At 41.7% G+C, this 22,829-nt stretch overlaps 2 protein-coding genes across 3 annotated transcripts in view; one reads left to right on the top strand and one right to left on the bottom strand.

Annotated features, from left to right (window-relative positions):
* The window catches only part of PCMT1 (protein-L-isoaspartate (D-aspartate) O-methyltransferase), a 50,572-nt gene extending 48,904 nt beyond the window's left edge, over positions 1–1,668 (bottom strand). Inside the window, exon 1 of one of the 2 annotated variants that reach the window (XM_039240947.1) lies at positions 1,388–1,668. In XM_039240947.1, coding sequence (XP_039096878.1) covers positions 1,388–1,616 — 229 coding nt within the window. In that variant the 5' untranslated portion in view covers positions 1,617–1,668. The remainder of the gene's footprint in view (positions 1–1,387) is intronic. The other variant, XM_039240946.1, reaches the window with a different exon arrangement.
* A 2,785-nt stretch (positions 1,669–4,453) lies between these two features.
* Positions 4,454–17,181, top strand: NUP43 (nucleoporin 43). Its single transcript, XM_039240977.1, has 8 exons — positions 4,454–4,624; positions 4,927–5,049; positions 5,882–5,959; positions 8,736–8,916; positions 10,285–10,420; positions 12,075–12,226; positions 14,383–14,505; positions 15,384–17,181. Exons 1-8 carry the CDS (start codon positions 4,505–4,507, stop codon positions 15,611–15,613), a joined length of 1,143 nt encoding a protein of 380 aa, XP_039096908.1. The 5' UTR covers positions 4,454–4,504; the 3' UTR covers positions 15,614–17,181.
* Positions 17,182–22,829: the final 5,648 nt, after the last annotated feature.

The following is a 22,829-nucleotide window of genomic DNA, read 5'->3' as shown; positions in this document are numbered from 1 at the left end:
TGAACACTGGCAATGCTTGACAGAATTTTGAAACCTAAACGTTCTTTGTTACTAAATACAAAGGATATAATTTCAAAATTTTAAAATACTGTAAAAAAAAAAAAATAAAATGACTAATAGCAAGCACTAACCATGTGCCAGTCAAGAATATTTTTCTCACTCAGCTTGGTATTCCGAGCACAGATCCAAGTATATAATGTAGATTTAACTGCATTTACGAAAAAAGGAAGGGGTATTAAGTTGAAAGAATTCGAAGATATTAAAAAAAAAAAGCCCCAGCTCTCAAGGAAGTTACAAATCGAATTAGAAAACATGACAAACACAAGAAAAGCTAAATAACATATGACAAAAATACCACGTGGCAGGATACGATTATTTGCGAAGCTGGTGGCAAACAGAGAGCTACAAATTCAGATCAGAGACAAAGTATTACGGACGGTGGTCCTTCTGGCCTTCCAACCAGACAGCGACACTATATTTCGAGTTAAAAAAAGAAAATGACACAGCACTCATCCCACCCTAAAATTATCATAAGAGGAAGGGATACAATAACTAAAGAAAATGGATTATAAAAAAAAATTCCACACAAAGCTTTTACAAAGCCTTTGCAGCCTAGAGGAACAAAGTCAGAACATTCCACACACACAATCCTTTGCTGGACCAGGACCTCTAATAGCTCCTGAAATACAAGTGTGTCGGGAACTCGCATCCTCTGGTTATTTCTTCCTCCGCCCCCCACGAAGACAGCCACTGGACAGAAGCCCCAGAAATTTCTCCCAGCATCCGCAATGACAATACTCTCATCTTTCCCTCCCTCCCCTCGCCTCTATCAAAGGGTGGCATCTCCTTCCAGAGGAAAAAACGGAGGGCGGGGGAGTCAGTATAGGAGAGAAGGCTCGCGGCGAGGTCGATTATTGAGGAGGAGGAAGGCGAGAAGACGCGGGGGTCGAGGGTGGGGTCCCCTCAGATCCAGCCCTGCCTCTAGGCCCCGCCAGCATCCCCCCACCCCAAGGGCACGCCCCTCGCCCGCCAGACCCGGACCCGCAGGCGGCTGACACGAGTGACAGCCCCGCCACCTGTGCCGCGACCCCTCCCCCCGGCCCCGCGGGGCGACGCCTGCTCCTGCCCCACCAAGAGCGGCCCGTAGCTCTTTCTTTTCCCTCCGCGTCCACGTCGCCGATGAGTGACAGGTCCTGAGGGAGGCGATCGCAAGCGCGAGCCGTTCGAGACTGCTGGTGCAACCCTGCGCCGAACCCTGCGCCGAACCCTCCAGCCGGCACGGGGCTGGAGATGGGAGGGCAGACAGAGCGTTACGGACGGCCCAGGGGGACCCAGTCCAGGCCTAGCCTGGCCCAGTTGCCCCACATCGGGCGGGGGTGGCACTTACTGCGGAGATTGTGGATTAGCTCCGAGTGGCTGGCGCCGCCGGATTTCCAGGCCATCGCTAAGCACACCCGGAGCAGGTACAAAACCACCTTCAGTGCGGCGACAGTGCCCAGAAGCTTCCCCAAGAGTGAGACCACCTCCCACACGGTCACCGCCCCGCTCGCGTCCCCGTTGTAGCCTCCGCTCTGACTGCTGTCGCCGCCGGTGCCGCCACTGCGCGCTCCCGGCATCCCCCGCGGCACGCATGCGCTCTGTGACGCCGCGCGGCCTCGGGTGCGGCGGGGTGGGGCCGGAGGCAAGGGTGGCCTGGTGCCCCGCCGCCTGCGCCGGTGGCTGCTGCGGCCGCTGCGGCCGGGCTGGGAGCCCGGGCTGAGTCAGCACCGCCGCCGCCGCTGCTGCAGCTGCTGCTGCGTGCCCCCCTTCCGAGGCCTCGGCCAGCGCACAGCCAATTTGCTGAGTTCGCCTTGCGGTTAGGCGGGGTGGGCCCCGGAGCGGTTGGTCGTGTGCCTGGCTATGGTCCTGGTCACCCAGCGCGGAGGCACGACGGCGAGGCTGATTCGTGCCGCCGCGTCTGGCCGATCTGGTTACGCCGCTGCTGGTAGCTCCGTAGTCGCAGCTGAGTCAGCTGCTGCGAGCGGCGGGTCTGCTCCTATGGCTAGCCAGATTGTTAGACGGTGGGCTTCCTCGGTCTTGTCTCACCCAACCCAGTAGTCTCATGTTTAGGTCGGTTAGAGTCAGAGCTCCGGATCGTGCAGCCGGAATAATCTTAACGGAGCCGGAGGGCAAAGGCCCTCTCTCAGCCGAGTCATCGAGCGTCTGGCCTTGTGACAAGTACATCAGTGTTTGTTTAAGCGGAGACTTTGGGACCCTTGGTTTGTTCTCAATTCTAAACCACAAATTCAGAGTGGAAGAACATCAAGACAAAGGGGGGGGGTGGAGTGTGGGGAGTGCTTTGCTCCTGAAAACAATGCAACCGGTTAAAAATACCACGGTATCTTATGGAGAATGTGTTATTTTCCCAACACAAGGGCATTTTCAGCTGACTAATCCCCACAAATTCCACCGTTAGACTGGACAGCAGCTTTATCGCTCTCAGCCCTGTAAGACAATGAGTGAGAAGCTGACGGAACATTGCCTGTCCCATCCAACTTGCTGACTCCTAATCAGAACTGAGACTAACGGAATCCAGTTATCATTTAGTCCAATAAACTTTTAAGAAAGGAGACAAAGCGATATCAAGACCTCCACGCTACTGCATGAGCAGCAATTTTCAAATTCCAGCTCTCACCAGAGTTTGTCAAATGTAACAGCCTCACTATTCCTCCTAAATATACTTGTAAATTACCTGTTCTGGGGATTCAGTGGCCATAAATGAAACCACGCTCAGGTGTTATTTATGAGTCTGACGCACTGCTTACTGTGCTAAGGAGGCATCTTAGTGTTCTTTAATATTAGAAATAAAATCGTCAGTTTGGGACTTCAATAATTTTCTAACTCATCTTTGCAGTTTCCTCATGTTCTTCTAGTTAAAAGAAGAAAACCAGTCTACCCTCGACAATAGCTTGGTAACTCTCTCTAAAGCTGACCAAGATGAATTGCATCTAACCTAGATGAATTGCATCTACCCGTGCTGCTTCCATAAGCTGTGACTGTGAAATAGGACTACCAATATCAAATAAAGACAAGATATCATGGGCCCTTTCAAAGAAACCACAAACACGGTTATGGATGTAGTATAAAGGAAATTTTTTAAAAATTAATGATATCGGGGCGCCTGGGTGGCTCAGTAGGTTAGGCATCTGACATCGGCTTAGGTCATGATCTCACAGTTTGTGGGTTCAAGCCCCGCATCGGGCTCTGTGCTGACAGCTCAGAGCCTGGAGTCTGTTTCAGATTCTGTGTCCCCCTCTCACTCTGACCCTCCCCCACTCATGCTCTGTCTCTCTCTGTCTCAAAAATAAATAAACTATATAAAAATTTTTAAAAAATTAAAAAAAATTAATGATACCTCTTGTATACAATAGGATTTACATTCTAATCGGGGAGATCTACATTAAAAGAAAACAAGCAGCAGAGGGGAAAATGTAAGTATTATTACTGGTCTAGATATCGAGTGCTATATTTATTTAGATCATCATGGGCTGGAGTAATCAGGGTAAGACTGGGGAAGGAACTGGTCCTTGAAGGATGGCCAGGATTCCAAGAAGTAGAGAGGAATAAAAGGATATTATAATCAGAAGCACAGAAGAAGGAACCTAGGAAACTAATGCCTAGGCTGTAGAGTGACAGATCAAGCTCATTAATTATACACATAAGTGAATTGAGGAAGGTCACACAGCTAGGCAATGCCATCAAAACTAGAACTGGAGTGGGGCGCCTGGGTGGCTTAGTCGGTTAAGCATCCGACTTTTGCTTAGGTCATGATCTCGCGGTTCGTGGGTTCAAGCCCCGCGTCGGGCTCTGTGCTGACTGCCAGCTCAGAGCCTGGAGCCTGTTTCAGAGTCTGTGACTCCCTCTCTCTCTCTGATGCTCCCCTGCTCATGCTGTCTCTCTCTCTCTCCTAGAAATAAAACATTAAAAAAAAACAAACAAACTAGAATTGGAGTTTTTAGAATTCCAACTCCAATCTCCGACAGTGGGTATTAACAACTTTGAAGCAAAGTATCTGTTTGAGGGACTACGAGAAAGAGGTTTAGAGTAAGTTTGTACAATCATGTTCTTAATTTCAAGAGAATTTAAGGATTTTCAATCTTTTGTGTGGGTGCTGGAATGTCAAACATAGTACTTACTGGCTACTAGGTGGTTTCTCTTGCATTGATTTTGTTTTGTTTTTGCTCTTAAATTTGCTTTATATTGGACAATGATTGCACAAACGCACTGTTTCAGTGTTCCTATACTGATTTTGCAGACTCTGTGAAAAGCCATGTTGATGAGGAAGGGCGCTCCAATTTCCTCCCACTTGGGGTTTGGCGGTACCTCACTCCGCTGGATGAGAATTGGCTCTGCGCAGCCACCGTCCGTGAGGTAACGTCCGGTCCAATCAGGACTCCGCGGGAAGGGGCGGGGCTGAGCGGCGCGCGCGGTGCTTCTTGCTGTACCTGTGGTGGTTGCTTTTGGCATGGAGGAGATTTATGCTAAGTTTGTATCTCAGAAAATCAGCAAAACCCGGTGGCGACCGGTACCCCCGGGGAGCCTGCAGACCGCGGAGACCTTCGCTACGGGCTCTTGGGACAATGAGGTACCTCCATTCCCGGGCAGGAAGTTCCGAACCGCGCCGCCGGCGGTCAGCGCGCGAACTCTCTCGCCTGCTAGCTTTTCTCGCCCTCTCTGTCCCCCGAGTTCGTGTCTCAGGCTCGATTGTCCGGTACCTCAGCCATCGATGATGTGCCCGAGCCTCGAATCTCGTGGTGTTTTAAACTGTCACCTCACCGTTTGTCTGAGATGCTTTTAAAAAGCAGGGTTGCTTGAAGACACTACAAATTTTAATTTTCGACAGTTTGACGTTTATTTCATCTCAAGAGAAAACTTTCTGCTTTACAGGAAAATTATGTTTCGCTGTGGTCTATTGGAGATTTTGGGAACGTTGATTCTGATGGAGGGTTTGAAGGAGAACATCAGCTATTGTGTGATATCAAACACCACGGTGATGTAATGGATTTACAAGTAAGTCTGTGTGATACCGAAAAGCTAACTTTTAAAAACCTGAGAGTAATTAGAGATCTAAAGGACCTTAAAGTTTGTCTAGTTTCATTCCGGGTTTACAGGAAACTGGGTTCTCTCTGTCGGTTATGATTTGTTAACATTATATAGCCACCTAATCAATGGCAGAATCAGAACTGGGGAAAGGGATGCAGATTCAGTCTGTTTTTTTCTATTTAAATCCTGATTTGCTTGTTTGATTGATTGATTAGTTGGCCATTTACTATGTGCCAAACATTATTTTGGGAACTTTACGTAAGTCTAATACAATTTTCATCATGTTTGTGAATCAAGTTCTGTGTCACTATGTGACAAATACTGTGTAAGGCATTTTGTATGATTTTTGCTTTTTGAATTCTTATAACAATCCTCTAAGTGGAAATTAGGTCTTCCATTTTAAAGGTGTACCAAGGCTTAGAGAACGAACCTTGGCCAATGTCTCAAAGCCAGTAAATTAGTGGAAATGGAATTATTAAGTTTCCAAATCCTGATCTATAGGAATCTTCTATAGAAAGCTGCCTAATTCTGAGAATGATTATTTTCTAAACCTATTTGGTTGTAGTCCAAAATTAAATCAGTTATAGGTAAAGGAGTTTAGGTGGAAAAATTGTTATTCTTAATGAAAATCCTTTTATTTGAATAGTGGTTTTGACTTACCCATCATCATATTTTATTTGCTTAGCACTTATAGGCTCTTTGCATTTTAAAATTGTTATGTTAGTAATTGAGTTCATCAAATGGGCTTCCTCCTTATCAATATCTCTGAATCGGTAACGGGCAGGAATTTTCTATTTAGTTTTTTGACCAGGAAAGAATTGTTGCTGCTTCATCAACAGGATGTGTAACAGTTTTCCTTCACCATCCTAATAACCAGGTAAAGAATTTTTGCTTGAAAATTGAATTTGTATTTTAATTATTTTTAGAAAGACCTAACCAGGACTGTATTTATTAATGACACATATAAGTTTCATACTCTCAAAATATGGAGTGGGGAGGTATCATATTACCTGGGATTTAGTAGATTAAGTCTAGAACCAGGTTTGTGTGAGCTTCCATTGAAATTGGTTATCTCTTAAATTCTGTTTGTTCTGACCTGTCAGTATAGTGTCCTGGCAAGTAACTTTCCTCTAATTTTCTCTTTTAAGTTGCTATTCTGATCTTTCAAAGAAAGAAAGAGCATTTTCTAGCTCAAGTATCATTAGAACAGGAACAGCTACTTTGGCTCTGTGGATAAACCTAGGTTTTAATTGGAAGAGGAGAGACTATATGAAAACTTGACGTTTTTTTCAATGCCTTTCTTGTATATTAAAAATGTGAATGCTGACCCTCAGAGCATAATGGTAGGGCAGTCCTTTAAAATAGTCCCATGTGAGGGCGCCTGGATGGTTCAGCTCGTTAAGCATCCGACTCTTGGTTTTAGCTCAGGTCATGATCTTGGTTTGTGGGTTGGAGCCCCGCGCTGGACTCTTACTGACAGCATGAAGCCTGCTTGGGATTCTCTCCTCCCTCTCTCTCTCTCTTTCTCTCTGCCCCTACCCCGCTTGCCTTCTGTCTCTCTCTAAAAATAAATAAACTTTAAAATAAATAAATAAATAAGAAATAAAATAGCTCCATATCTAGTAACAGTGTTTTTTGTTTTGTTTTTAATTTTTTTAAATGTTTATTTATTTTTGAGAGACAGAGCGTGAGCAGGAGAGGGCAGAGAGAGAGGAAGACACAGAATCCAAAACAGGCTCCAGGCTCCAAGCTGTCAGCCCAGAGCCTGACACGGGGCTTGAACTGATGAACTGCGAGATCATAACCTGAGCTGAAGTCAGCCGCTTAACTGACTGAGCCACCCAGCCACCCTCTAGTAACAGTTTTAAGTTGCTGGAAGAGAGTGTTTGTTTAGGTTTTCAGGTTAATAAAGGTTATTTTCCAAATAGGCATGCTTAGTAAATATAAGACCCAGATCTTTTAAAGTAGTTTTCTTAATGAGGTCATTTATAAAATGCTATAGAGATTTATTTCTTAGATGTCAGCTAATTCCCTTAAGAACTTAGAGTTGTTCTCAAACACGTAACTGTTTGGGGTGTCCGGTGGACTCAGTCTATGGAGTGTGCGACTTTTGACCTTGGGAGTGTAAGTTCGAGCCCCACATTAGGTATAGAGATTACTTAAAAAAATAAAATCTTTAAAAGAATTATAGAACTAAAAACCATTTCTTAAATTTGAGATATTTGAGATACAGTAAAACCTTGGTTTGTGAGCATAATTCATTCCAGAAACATACTTGTAATCCAAAGCACTTAAAATCAAAGCAGATTTCCCCATAAGAAATAATGGAAACACAGATGATGTATTCCACGATCCAAAAATACTCATGTAAAACTGATTACGCCTGGGTGGCTTAGTCGGTTAAGCGTCCGACTTTTGCTTAGGTCATGATCTCGCGGTTCGTGGGTTCGAGCCCCGTGTCGGGCTCTGTGCTGACTGCCAGCTCAGAGCCTGGAGCCTGTTTCAGTCTATGACTCCCTCTCTCTCTGACCCTCCCCTGCTCACGCTGTCTCTCTCTCTCTCCTAGAAATAAATAAAACATTAAAAAAAAAAAAACTGATTACAATACTGTGATATAATACAAAATAAGAAAGCAAATACAAATATAAAAAAAAATTAACCTGCACTTACCTTTGTTTGAAAACCTTGGTGGCTGGTGTGAGGGAGACAAGAACGAGGAGGGTTACTGTGTAGGACGTCTTTACTATCACTAACAGAATCACTGCTGTCTCTTGGCTCAATGGAATCTTTTTCTTTTTGTGCAACTTTTTAAAAAAATTTTTTTAATGTTTTTTTTATTTCTGAGAGAGAGAGAGAAAGAGCTTGAGCAGGGGAGGCTCAGAGAGAGAGGGAGACACAGAATCTGAAGACAGGCTCTAGGCTCTGAGCTAGCTGTCAGCATAGAGCCCGATGCGGGGCTCAAACCCACAAACGGTGAGATCATGACCTGAGCCAAAGTCAGATGCTTAACCGACTGAGCCACTCAGGTGCCCCTCTTTTCGTGCAACTTTAACAAGGAACCAATCCAATAACCTAGAATGAAGCAAAGCATTCCTAAGCTTACTGTTGTCTGGAAAAGCAAAGGACTGTCCATAGGTGCTTTGAAGTGACAAAAAATACAGTAGTGCCAGTTCTGGGCACCTTCCAGTGTCCTGAGGAATCACTGATTTCTGCCAAACACCATGGCCTGAGACTGAACATTTGAGCATGGGAAACGATCACCCACAATCCTGCGCACGCAAGAAAAAAGAGAGAGAAGAACCATGGACTTAGTTGTGGTCCTGGGACATTCGACATCACGTACTGCTCGTATTGCAAGACATCACTCGTTTATCAAGTTAAAATTTATTAGAAATGTTTGCTTGTCTTGTGGAACGCCTGCAGAACAAGTTACTCATAATCCCAGTTCTAGTGTATTATCGAGGAGTGTTCTTTTTTAATCTAACCCAGTGTACACAGAGCTCTGATGAAAGTAGTTTCTAGGCTGTACTACTCAGAAACACAAAGGAGAAAGTTACTCTGTTTCTAGAAGCCTATGTGTGAGACAGAATTTTAAAATAGTGTTTATTCAGGGTGTTACTTTGATTAATCATATTCTCTCTTCTGACACCTAGACCCTGTCAGTCAGCCAGCAGTGGACCACAGCTCACTACCACACAGGTCCGGGCAGTCCTTCCCGTAGCAGCGCCCCGTGCACGGGTGTTGTGTGTGACAACCCAGAAATTGTCACAGTTGGAGAAGATGGTCGAATAAATCTCTTCAGAGCTGATCACAAGGAGGCTGTGAGAACCATCGGTAAGAAAAATCCTATTTCTTTTGTTATCACATGGTATGTTAAGCACTGCCATGTGCTAAGTAAACAATGCTAGGGGCTTGAAGGACATTAAAGATATACAAAGTAAGAGCTCTTGACAAGACAATATGTTGATAAGGCATGTATGAATGAGTGACTACAAAGGAAAAAGAAACTGTATTAGTTTTGCTTTTTGGCTGGCTAGAGGGGATTATTAAATAATGAAGTGAGCGAGTGACAATTAATTTAAACTAGATTCTAAGCCAGAAATAATACTGAAAGATGGCACACCAAAGAGAATAACGTGGGGACAGGATAAGTCCATTGAGAAAATGACAAAAAGTGTAGTTAGCCCGACTTCAAATACTTCTGTATGAGAGGTGACGATAAAGCAAGAAATGTGACTTGGGGCCGGGCTGTGAGGTCTAATGCGCAGCTGCAGAGGTTACATCTTGTTAGGTGGACAACTAGAGAGCCATTGAGACTTTTTGAGCAAGAGGGTGTTCTACTCCCTGTCATGCTCTAGAAGGATGATTCTAGTATAGTACTTCTCAACCATGTTTCACACAGACTTTGATGAGAGTTTCAACAACCCACCACCCTAGACCTGAATCAGAACCTCTGTGGACCGAGTCCACGAAACCGTTTTTTTGTGTTGTTTTGAGTTCTGAAGTATACTTATTTAACTGTTAAGGACCATTGCCTGGAGTTTGGAGGAGTGTCATAAAACAAAAATTTCTCAGCATGTGCTAAACTATGTGATACAAACTTAAACACTCTAGGAAATGGAGAAGGACTGGTATGCCAGTCTGGAAGGACTTCATGGAACAGAGAGTTGATGAGGAAAAAGATGAATTGATTTTTTTTTTTTTTTTAAGATTTTATTTTTAAGTAACCTCTACACCCAACATATGGGGCTCAAGCTACAACCTTGAGATCAAGAGTTACATGCTCCACCAACTGGGCCATCCAGGTTCCCCTAAAGATGAATAGAATTGAGATGAGTCAGCCAGATGATACAGGTTCAGAATGAGCTCTATAGGAAGCACTGAGGTTTGGAGGCGCTGGGTGAAGCCCTAGTGGGAAGTATAAAATTGGATAAAAAAGAACTTGAACATCTATCTCAGCAATGGAGGGTAACAATCTTAAGTGGAATAGAGAAATATGTCAAAACTCAGCCCTTTATTTGGAAAACAGATATTCTATTAGTGATATCATTTTTCTATCAAAGGAGAGTCTGTTTTAATGTATATATTACTGTGCATTTTTCTACAGAAATTAAATTTGTAATATTTTAGTTAATAGGAGTTTAAGATTTTCCTGGAAAAACAGGACTTATTAACAGACACTACTGTTTTCTTACTTTGTAGACAACGCAGATAGCAGTACACTCCATGCTGTAACCTTCCTTCGAACTCCTGAGATTCTTACAGTAAATTCAATTGGGCAATTAAAAATATGGGATTTCAGAAAACAAGGAAATGAGCCCTCTCAGATACTATCACTGTAAGTTTTCATTTGTAATTTAATTAGTGTACTACAAAATTAATGTTTGATTGTTTCTAGCAACTGACTTTAAATTTTTTTTAATGTTTATTTGTTTTTGAGGTAGAGAGACTGAGCATGAGCAGGGGTGAGGCAGAGAGAGAGACACACACACAAAATCCTCAGCAGGCTCCAGGCTCCGAGCTGTCAGCACAGAACCCGACATGGGGCCCAAACTCACAAACCACGAGATCATGACCTGAGCTGAAGTTGGACACTTAACCAACTGAGCCACCGATGCACCCCATTGCAACTGACTTTAAACCATATTGTATTTAATTGCATTTGAAGAGAATGATCCCTGATTAAATTTAATAACGCAAGAATAATTTGATGGGCTTGAGACTCCTGTGCTGCATTTAGTAAATATTTGTTGTGTTGATTCAGAAGTTTATATTATTTAATGGAGAATTTAGTTTTGCTTAACAATTGATGCTACTGATAGTAGCTATAAAAAATATGTAATCAAGATATGTTTTTCTGAGCAAAAATCCTCTATGTGTGCAATTTTCTCTAATAAGAATATAGAACGTGTTAGGGCGCCTGGGTGGCTCAGTCGGTTAAGGATCTGACTTTGGCTCAGGTCACCATCTTGCAGATCATGGTGACAGCTCAGAGCCTGGAGCCTGTTTGAGATTCTGTGTCTCCCTCTCTCTCTGTCCCTACCCGACTCATTCTCTGTCTCTCCCTCAAAAATAAATAAACATTAAAAAAAAAAAAAAAAAGAATAGGCAAACCATAAGAGATTCTTAAATACAGAGAACAAACTGAGGGTTGATGGTGAGGGAGGGGAAAATGGATGATGGGCACTGAGGAGGGCACTTGTTGAGATGAGTAGTGGGTGTTATATGTAAGTTATGAACCGTGGGAATCTACCCCTAAAGCCAAGAGCACACTGTACACACGTTAGCCAATTTGACAATAAATTATATTAAAAAAATAAATGTCTGAAAAAAAATAAAAGGAATTTTTCATTTAAAAATTTTTTTAAAAAGAATATACAGTGTGTCAAACTGAAAAAGTAATTGTATAAACAAACTATTAAATAAGGTGGAAGTAAACACTATGCTGTTCAGTTGATACATAATGTTTTTAAAATGCCAAGAAATGAAAATATGTTTGCACATCTTCCCATCAGATAATCTTGCTCCTTATGTCTCCAGATTGTAGAGAGAATGAATAACTTTGACGTTTAATTCCCTCCCCGATTTCTAATATTTGGAAACATATTTAATGCACTCAATTTTTTTAAATGTTTTTTATTTATTTCTGAGAGAGAGAGGGAGAGACAGCGTGAGCAGGGGAGGGCCAGAGAGAGAGGGAGACACAGAATCCGAAACAGGCTCCAGGTTCTGAGCAGTCACCCCACGGCCTGACACAGGGCTCGAACCCACAAGCCATGAGATCATGACCTGAGTCGAAGTCGGCCGCTTAACCGACTGAGCCTCTCAGGCGCCCCATCATGCCCTCAATTTTTTGACATGATTTAAGTTCAACCAATAGCTCAGGCCACAGAGTTGTTAGTTACTAGAGGGAAATATGTTTCATGGATTATGCAAAGATAAAGTCTACTTGACAGCATGTTTAATGTCATTGTATCTCTCTCCCACAAAAGGACTGGTGACCGAGTCCCCCTCCACTGTGTTGATAGGCATCCCAGCCAGCAGCATGTGGTAGCTACCGGTGGCCAGGACGGAATGCTGAGCGTTTGGGACGTTAGACAAGGCACTATGCCTGTGTCTCTGCTGAAGGCTCACGAAGCCGAAAGTAAGTGCTGTGGGGGTGCGCCAGGTTTTATTGGGTGCTGCTACAGAGGATCGTCAGCAGCTTCCTGTAACGGTACATAGGATCATTTTATGTTGTAGCTTTTGGCTGTATCGGTTAAGTGTATAATAATCCCTTTTCATTTGACATTTAGGTCCTTCAACGTATGATTTCATTATTATATCCAAAATCAGTGATTACTCTTATATGTTCATCTTTACGCCCTTATTTTCTTCGGATAATTCTTTAAAGGTATAATTGATGACCCAAAACGTTTGCATAATTTTAAAGCTGTGATACATATTATCAAACTGTTACACATAAAGATAATACCAGTTTACATCACCATACTCAGTATGAGAGGATGCCTCTTTCCCACGTAAATGCAGGCTGATGTTATTCATATTTGCTAATCTGTGTGTTCTTCAATTGTTGTGCCTTTTTTGTTTCTTACTAAGAGCAGTAGATAGAGGATCTTGTCCTTTTTTTGTTCATCTTTTGATTTTGGTGGGGATTTTTTGACTGGATAGAAATTTTTCATTTTATCACCATCTTTAGTATCATGACTGGGTTATAGTTTTAAATTCTGACTTAAAAGAGTTTATATTCAGCCCTACTTGAATAAAAGTACAAACAAACAAACAAACACACCAGTATTACAACTTCTCAGTTTGAGTATTACATTATTACCTTGGAAAGATAAATGACTTTTAAGATTATATTTAAGAAGCAAATAAAAGGATAGAATTATTTTTGCCTCTTCTAATTATAACCATGCCCAGGAATAAAAAGAAATAGGGTATATCCTTACAGAATCTGATGTTGACCAAGCCAGTGGTAGTAGAATGATAGACTTTCAGATCTCTTCTTCGAGCCCCTTTTTTTTAACTGCCAGCCTGCATTGCTAAGCAATACACACAAATGTAGCAGATTGATGTATTGTTTTGATTCATCCTGACTCTTGACTAGAAATGAAATATGATGTTTTAGTATAGAAGTTTGTTTTCTGTTTTGAAAATAAATATCTAAGAATCTAGGTTTGGACAGTCTGCTTCTGGCTCTACAGGCGGTTTTGTTACACTCTGTTTTAATGAAACAGCATGAATATATTTTACATAGGGATTTGCCCAGAACATGTTCTCCTGAAGAAGGTGAGCTTTTTATGTTTTGTGGCATAAAGCTTAATTGTGGTAACTGTCAGAGTGAAAATTGCCAGGTTGCAAGCACGTGCCATATAATATTTCATATGCTATGCCCTGGGCACCTTCGGTGCTGCCTCTTTCAGCTTCTAACCCAGAGTCACAGGACTCTTGTTCAGACTGCCTGTTGTATCTGCACATGGCAGATCATTTCCTGAGGCGTCCTAGCCAGTCCTTGGCTCCCATTTGTCTGTTGACACAGGAGGTTCCCTTAAAGTTTAGAACTTGAGGGGTCCTAAGTCCCAAATTGACTTCTTAATAGCCCTCCATCTGAAACAGAGTCCAGATTCTGGGAACATTTCTAGGTTTTAGTTGGTTACGAGCTAGTTGCTATTTCTGTGATATTTATCAGAAGTATCCAGAGTCCTGACATGAAGCAAAGTTGAAATTCATTTGTATATTACTTTTATGGTCTTTTCTCTCAGTTTTTCCAATTATATATAACCTTCATATGTTAATGACACAGGAATTAAAACTAAGAGGACTTAATTTAAAAATATTTTTAGAATTATCCCTTTGTCACACTTTTCCATAAAAAGATGTAATAGGTTGGGGCACCTGGGTGACTCACGATTTTAGCTCAGGTCGTGATCTCTAGGTTTGTGGGATCAAGACCCACATCGGTCTCTGCACTGACAGTGAGGAGCCTGCTTGGGATTCTCTGTCTTCCTTACTCTCTGTCCCTCCCTGACGTGTGTGTGCAGGCACTCTCTCTCTCATTCATTTGCTGTCCCAATACACAAGTAGATTTACTTGGCTTCTTTATCCTATCTACGTGTTACAGCCATTTGGAGAATTATATTGTGTCTTTTCCTTAATTCTGAAGTCTTTGATTTTTATCACAGACCTGGGGTTGAAGGTATATGGTGGAGTTAATGGAAGATGATGCATAGAGACAGGGTCTTAAAGTTTGTTCAACTAATCTGCATAGGAATTAGCTTCTTGGTTCTTATTTTTTAGTGTGGGAAGTTCACTTTCACCCATCCAACCCAGATCATCTATTTACTTGTTCTGAAGATGGATCCCTCTGGCATTGGGATGCCTCCACAGATGTACCTGAAAAATCCTCACTATTTAACCAAGGTAAAAGGTTTAATGAAGATTCTCGTGTGTAGCTTTGCTATAGTTTTAAATACCATATTAGAAATTCTCAGATTTTTAACATTAAAAGATGACAGAATGTTTCCATTCTTTAGCCTCAGGGTAAATTCTAGTATCCGCGCTTGAAATCTGTCAGCTGCTTACTGCTGTACTGCTGACGACTCCAAATGCCATAAGCTGGCTAACTTCACATAGCCAGGGGTCTTCATGCTATATTTCTGAGACTTTCCATTAAAGAATCAACAGAAAGATGGTCAAAATCTGCCTTGCTTAAAGACTTCAAATTTGATATCCATAGTTACCACGGAAATTTGAATAGTTAATATTACTGAATGTGCATTTGGTAAAAAATGGTGATGTGTGATGGGGCACCTGGGTGGCTCAGTCAGTTGGGTGTCTGACTTCGGCGCAGTTCATGATCTCACAGTTGATGGATTCCAGCCCCACGTCCAGCTCTGTGCTGCCAGCTCAGAGCCTGGAGCCTGTTTCAGATTCTGTGTCTCCCTCTCTCTCTCTGCCCCTCCCCCACCATGCTCTGTCTCTCTCTCTCTCTCTCTACCCCCACCTCAAATTTAAACATTAAAAAAAATTTTTTTTTGAAAAAGGTCATGTGTGATAATGGATTTATTACCCTGTTATTCTGAGAATTAAGTTTAAATCATAGCCTTTTAAAAATATCAGTAGAGGAGGGATGGGGGTAATGGGCATGGAGAAGGGTACTTGTGGGGATGAGCACTGGGTGTTGTATGGAAACCAACTTGATAAACTATTTTTTAAAAAAATCAGTAGAATTTCAGATGTTGACTAATATAAAATTAGTCTTGAAAGATGTTTTCCCCTTCTCTCTTTTTTTCTTGCAGGAGGAAGAAATAGTACTTTTTTGTCTCACAGCATTACTAACCAGGCTAATGTTCACCAGTCTCTTATAAGCTCCTGGCTGAGCACTGATCCTGCAAAAGACCGTATTGAAATCACAAGCTTGCTTCCCAGCAGGACTTTATCTGTGAACAGTTTGGATGTTTTAGGTCCTTGCCTTGTTTGTGGAACTGATGCAGAAGCAATTTATGTTACTAGACAACTTTTTTCATGAAAATACTGTACTTATAAGATTACAGGCAAAGCATATATACAGTTAGCCTTTTGCATTGAGACTTCTATGCACATTTTTATTTTTGGAAAATGTGACATTGGCAGAGGAAGCATCAGTCTGCTATTGTTAATGTTGATGACCAGTGTTGGCTTTTGTCAGTTGAATGTTCCCCGATAGTGGCAAAGTCTGATAGATGACTGGTGGGAAGAGAATAGAAACATATAGAAGAATGTTAGAGGGATTCTTTTGCTGATGTAGACACTGCCTTCAAACAGGCTATTCTGGACAGCTCGTGGACCCAGCTCTTTTTGATGTTGTGAGACTTAATATTCTCAGACCACCAATAGGTTCCTGTCCTTTTTATCTACAGTGTGAGGGATATCCTCCCTGGTGGCATTAGCCAGTGTTCATGTTTATCCTTTATTTGTAGATATTTTCTTCATTCCTTCCACATTTTCTTCATAAACTTCTTCATAAAGAATTGAGTAGAACAAAAATGACAATTTTTTTGCAGTGTTCACATTTTTTTAAAGGTGTTTTTTAAAGGAAAATGTTTTGACAGGTTACGGTAGGTTTGAACAGAACTCTAGCAACTGCTTTGACCCAACTTTATTTTTCTTGAAAAAAGTACATTTTTCCTAAGGATTTGTACTTTTGTTTAGTTTTACAGCGTAGTTCAAAATTGCCAAACTGGAAATTGTGCAATAAAATAGAATTTGACCTTGATGAGTGATCCGACTTCCAAACTCAAATTTGAAGATCACATGTATATGACTGTTGTGATTAGTATAATGTGCTGTGTGTGTGATGATGTGATAAAGAACTTGAGGTCTTTGTCCTTCTCTTCAGTGCTAACAGTGACCTAACAGTGTGTTCTTTTGTTTGTTTTTGAGTGTAGTTGACAAAATGTTACATTATTTTCAGGTTAATGTGTAGTGCCTGAAGACAACTTTGTAACATTGTCTTTCCAAAGATTGTTAAATTAAACGTGTTATTGAACATTAAGACTTTAATGACAAATCACTGCTATTAAGCTATTGAAGCATGTATGTATTCATTTACTTTATAATTCCGGTGGTAGTAATTATGGTAAAGTTTTTTCTGTCCTAATAAATAGTTTCAATTTTTTAATGCCACCTTACCTCAGGGTTTTTTGATTTTGGGTTTTTTGGTCAACATTTTAAAATGGAATACATATATGTAATCTGCTTTTTAATGTATATTTGGCTCAAAAATATTTGATAAAATTAGTAACTTGAATTCCAAAGAATCAGAGAAGAAAATGTTGCCATAGAAATTTTTAATCTGTTTATAGTTTTATTGCTGAGACTAATTTTTAAGATGTTCTGTTATTATAGAAGTAATTCGTTACAGAGGGAAAAAAGGCAAAAGAAAATAATAAGTACTTAGAATGTCAGAGTCAATTCATAGTCTTTTCATTTCCTTTTCTATCCATCAGTGTGTATATAACTTGTTAAAAATGAAATATATCATGTTATATTTATGGATATACATTCCCCAGCAGTAGTCACCTGGTTTCCATAATAAAAACAGAGCTGTTAATTCTCCTTTGACTTATTTCCCTTTATGTAAATATCTTGTTGCAGCGCAAATTTCAGTGTCCCTTTCTTTACCCTCCAGGCATTCTCGCATTCCATCCAGCAGGCTACCGGCTGAGCTCTGAGTGGGCCCTGAGTTGGTCTCCCTCCTGGAAGACTAGCTCCTGGGTCCACATTTTTTTTTTTAATATTTTTATTTATTTCTAGGAGAGAGAAAGAGAGAGACAGTGTGAGCAGGGGAGGGTCAGAGAGAGAGGGAGTCACAGACTGAAACAGGCTCCAGGCTCTGAGCTGGCAGTCAGCACAGAGCCCGACGCGGGGCTCGAACCCACGAACCACGAGATCATGACCTAAGCGAAAGTCGGACGCTTAACCGACTAAGCCACCCAGGCGCCCTGGGTCCACATTTTTTATGCACAATGAGTGGCAAGCTTGCTGTGCCTTTGCTTTCTGCTGCATTATAGGCTGCTGAAAAGTTGGAAGGATTCATACATGTTGCTAGCACCGTTCTCTGTTTCCAGCAGCAATACAAACAATTTCCCATGATTGTTACAGTAAATAATTGATAGAGGGAAGAAGCCGGATGTGTAGCCTTAGAATACTAGCTTGGGCTGGAAACAAGTTTCAAGGTTGAAGCTTTGCTTTGTTTTAAGAGTATTTGTAACCATAAGTTTAAAAAAAGTACATTTGCACAGTGATACATTTCCTGTCAACTGAGGAGTTCTGCCAGATTTAATAAGAAACATAAACTATGTAGTGTGAATAAAACCCTAATTCATATATTTGTTCATTGTCACTGCCCATATTCGTGAAACTTTCAAATAATTTTTTTAATATTTTTTATTTATTTCTAGGAGAGAGAGAGAGAGAGACAGTGTGAGCAGGGGAGGGTCAGAGAGAGAGGGAGTCACAGACTCGGAAATAGGCTCCAGGCTCTGAGCTGGCAGTCAGCACAGAGCCCGACGCGGGGCTTGAACCCACGAACCGCGAGATCATGACCTAAGCGAAAGTCGGACGCTTAACCGACTAAGCCACCCAGGCGGCCCACAAATAATCTCTTTTGAGGGCTGCAGGATCTCAGAGGCGGAAGGTACCTTGGAGAGTATCTATAACCTAAATTTAACCATCACTTCCACAGCATTCCCAATAAATTATCATCCAGCCTGCACTTGACAGTATATTGTGATAAAGTTTCTCATTTCCCAATGCAGCCTCTCATTTTGACAGCTCTTACTGATGTAGCATTATGGCTGGGTTTTAGTGTATGAGTGGGATCTAAAACAATCCTATAAAAAAAAAGGTAGAATCATGTTGTGGGTCAATGAAATGAACATGTGGTCCTACTGTGAGATAGCCAATTACCAATCAATTTACTGAATTTGCATTACCTTGGGGTGCTTTACTATAAGGTTTCACTAAATAAATTAATTTTCACATACTGAACTGAAACTTGCTTTCATTTGTCTTCCTCGGGAGCCACAAAAAATGTAATCCTTCATCATATATTCCGATATTCAAAACTATATATCCTAGCTTCTTGGGGCAAACTTTTTAAATCTCTTCAATGGTTCCTAATGGGCAAAGCATTTCTTCCCAGCGTTTCTTGTCCTTGGCTAAATCCTAACCCTTCCAAACTCTTTTTAGATGTCATATTCTCAAGAAAGCCTTCCCTGGCCTCTGACAATCTGTGCTAAATTGTACTCTGCTTTAAGAGCCTGTGCTGTGCTTGCAGCTATATTACGCAGCCTGTTTGTGCCGGACCACATGCTTGAGAACAGGGCCCATGTCTTAGTGTCGTATTAACAGTGCTTAATACAATGTCTGATCCATGATAAACACGGAATCAGTGCAGACTGAGCACTTGCAAAATGAACACTTTCCCAGGTGGTATCTGCCTCGCTCACAGTACAACAGAAATCTTACCATCCTGGCTCTTGGTACAATATTCCTTTGTAATGCTGTCTTCAGCATTTTGACATTTATTCAATTAGACTGCTGTCTAGTTGAACTTAAACCTTTAGCCTTTTTTACACACATGTATTATATACTATGCTTCTCCTATTCTTGAGTTAATGTAGATGATTTTGATCCTTACTAGAGGTCAATTCCTATTCTGCAAAGACAAATCTTATTTCCATTGAGGAAAAACTAACAATCCCTTTTGAATGTTTTCAGCAGAAGCTGATGATTTTCAGAATTGCCCATCATGTTCTACAGTCTCTTCCCATTGGTGAAGAGATAGGTAAATGTACTGAAGTGCTTAAGCCCACTCCTTGAGTCCTCCCAATTATCAGTGACACGTGAATCTTTGGTATTTGGCTATAGTTACTAAAATCTTCACAAGCCAACTTCATTTACTGGCATGCTGCCCCATTTGTTTATCTTGTTCATAAAGCTGCTGTGGGGAAACACAGCTATCCCATTAAAATTGTTGCAAAGTTGAAAAATTCCTTGTCCTTTGTAACACTTATATTTCATAGTTTTGTGGAAGCATCCTCTTAGTAATCCATTCTAGAATCTTGTCCATGAAGAATATCAAGTTCATTAGCATATAGTTCATATCAAGGCTTCATTTAAGCTTATAGTAATAATATGATGCCTAGCTCAGACTAGTTACATGGTCTGAAGCAGTAGCAATGCTCTAGTTTTACAGATAAACCTGGGGATGTTTGAACTATGACAAGCAAGTATTCAAACTATTTCATCAGCATCTATCTTCTGAACCACATGTTAAGTGGCAATGTACAAAACTTAACAGCTAGAGATGAAGATGTGGAGAAACGGGAACCCTCTTGCACTGTTCGTGGGAATGCAAACTGGTGCAGCCACTCTGGAAAACAGTGTGTTTTTCCTCAAAAAAATTAAAAATAAAACTACCCTATGACCCAGCAATACCAATGCTAGGAGTTTACCCAAGGGATACAGGAATGCTGATGAATATATGTGTACCCCGTTGTTTATAGTAGCACTTTCAACAATAGCCAAATTATGGAAAGAGCCTAAATGTCCATCAACTGATGAAAGGATAAAGAAAATGTGGTTTATATATACAATGGAATACTACTTGGCAATCATAAAGAATGAAATCATGCCATTTGCAGCAACGTGGATGGAACTAGAAGGTATTCTGCTAAGTGAAATAAGTCAGAGAAGGACAGATATCATACATTTTCACTCATATGGATCTTGAGAAACTTAACAGAAGCCCATATGGGAAGGGAAGGGGAAAAAATAGTTACAAACAGAGAGGGAGGGAGGCAAACCACAGGAGACTTAAATACAGAGAGCAAACATGGTGGATGGGGGGTTGGGGGAGAGGGGGAAATTGGTGATGGGCATTGAGGAGGGCACTTGTTGGGATGAGCACTGGGTGTTGTATATAAGCCAATTTGACAATTATATTCATAAAAAAAAAAAAACCCTAACAGTTAGACTGCTATCATCTTAGCATCAAAACAATTCCAACATTTTGCTGTATTAGGTGTACAAGGAGGAAGAAAACTACAGGGTAGGGGTGAGAAGGGAGAAGCAGAATGAGTAAAATATAGCTGATCAGGTAAAAATTTTTAATTAAAAATAAACTGATATTTGGGGCTCCTGGGTGGCTCAATCAATTAAGAGTCTGACTTCAGGGGCGCCTGGGTGGCTTAGTCGGTTAAGCGTCCGACTTTCGCTTAGGTCATGATCTCACGGTTCGTGGGTTCGGGCCCCGCGTCGGGATCTGTGCTGACTGCCAGCTCAGAGCCTGGAGCCTGTTTCAGTCTGTGACTCCCTCTCTCTCTGACCCTCCCCTGCTCGCGCTGTCTCTCTCTCTCTCCTAGAAATAAATTAAAATATTAAAAAAAAAAAAAAAAAGAGTCTGACTTCAGCTCAGGTCATGATCTCATGGTTTGTGGGCTCTCTGCTGTCAGTGCAGAGCCTACTTCAGATCCTCTGTCCCACCCCCCTCTCCACCCCTCCCCTCCTTGCACTATCTCAAAAATAAATATTTAAAAAATTGTTTAAAATAACAAAGATAAACTAACGTTCAGTTCCAAACTGTCATAACTAGACTTTGGGGGACAGTAGCTAATGACACACTAGCCTAACACAGCCATTAGAAATGCATTAGCATTCAAGCTGTCAGCAGTCTGGAGCCTGCTTCAGATTCTGTGTCTCCCTCTCTTTCTGACTCTCCCCTGCTCACACTCTGTCTCTCTCTCTCAAAAATGAATGTTTTAAAAAATCCATTACCTGTCAAACAATTTTTGTGCAGGCCACAGACCTAAGAAGCTAAACTGTAATTAATACTAGACTGTAAAATAATAGCTGCAACTCTTAAAAACACAGATTTTACCCCAACATAGTACAGAATGAACTTAAATTTTAAAATTTCTTTGTAAGAGACATCCAGCAGCAATGATGCTTTAGCAGCAACAAGCACACCTAGAACCCAGCTTTGGTTTCTAATACCCTCCAATTAAAGTAGCAAGGACTCCTTGAAGGGAGAGAAATCTGTAAGGTAACTTGAAACATCTTGCCAGAAAGTAAGGAAGTTCTGGGGCACCTGGGTGGCCTAGTCAGTTGAGCATCAAGCTTTCGATTTCTGCCCAGTCATGATCTCACAGTTGTGGGATCCAGCCCTGAGTCGGACTCTGTGCTGAGCACGGAGCCAGCTTAGGATTCTCTCTATCCTCTCTCTGCTGCTCCCCGGCTCATGTTCTCTCTCACTCTCAAAATAAACATTTTTTAAAAAGTAAGGAAGTTTTTTAATTTTTTTATTTATTTCTAGGAGAGAGAGAGAGAGAGAGAGAGACAGCGTGAGCAGGGGAGGGTTAGAGAGAGAGGGAGACACAGAATCCGAAACAGGCTCCAGGCTCTGAGCTGGCAGTCAGCACAGAGCCCGACGCGGGGCTCAAACCCACGAACTGCGAGATCATGACCTAAGCGAAAATCGGACGCCTAACCGACTAAGCCACCCAGGCGCCCCTGCTTCTTCTTTCCTAATCATCCTTCTCTTCTTTCCCTGCTCTCTCTCCCTGCTACTTCACTTCCTTTTCCTAGTCCCTGATAGAGCAATTCACTGAGCCCCTTCAATTATCTAGGAAACTTCCCCCCCAACAGTAGTTTATGATGATACTCACTTTTAGGCTTAGAATTGAAGAGCTTTTGGGCACCTGCATGGCCCAGTCAGTTAAGCATCCAACTTCAGCTCAGGTGGTGATCTCAGTTTGTTTGTTCAGGCACTCTTCCCTGAGAGCTGAGAGCTCAGAGTCTGGGATCTGCTTTGGATTCTGTTTCTCCCTCACTCTGCCTCTCCCCTGCTTGTGCTTTCAAAAATAAACATTTTTTTTTTTTAAATTGAAGAGCTTAAGTGAAGAAGTTCCCTGGATGAGTGATAGAGGTGACAAGATTTGGGAGGCAGTATGCTTTTTCAGATATATAATCCTGGAAAGGGCAAGCAGGCCTGGGAACATAGTAGATTCATATAGGTTTTCTTATGTTTATTTTTTGAGAAACAGAGCACAAGCAGGGGAGGAGCAGACAGAGAGGGAGACACAGAATCCAAAGCAGCCTCCAGGCTCTGAGCTGTCAGCACAGAGCCTGAGTGGGGCTCAAACTCACGAACTGTGAGATCATGACCTTAGATGAAGTTGGACACTTAACCAACTGAGCCA

Source organism: Hyaena hyaena, unplaced genomic scaffold (assembly GCF_003009895.1).
Source record: "Hyaena hyaena isolate Hyena2069 unplaced genomic scaffold, ASM300989v1 scaffold_184, whole genome shotgun sequence".
Classification (NCBI taxonomy): Eukaryota; Metazoa; Chordata; class Mammalia; order Carnivora; family Hyaenidae; genus Hyaena; species Hyaena hyaena.
The sequence above is the reverse complement of the archived record's forward strand: the minus strand, read 5'-3'. Positions and strand labels throughout refer to the sequence as shown.

Coding starts and splice junctions, on each gene's coding strand:
- NUP43 (XM_039240977.1), top strand. CDS start 4,505: ATGGAGGAGATTTATGCTAAGTTTGTATCTCAGAAAATCAGCAAAACC. Junction 5,960..8,735: donor TTCACCATCCTAATAACCAG/GTAAAGAATTTT, acceptor TCTGACACCTAG/ACCCTGTCAGTCAGCCAGCA. Junction 12,227..14,382: donor GAAGGCTCACGAAGCCGAAA/GTAAGTGCTGTG, acceptor CTTATTTTTTAG/TGTGGGAAGTTCACTTTCAC.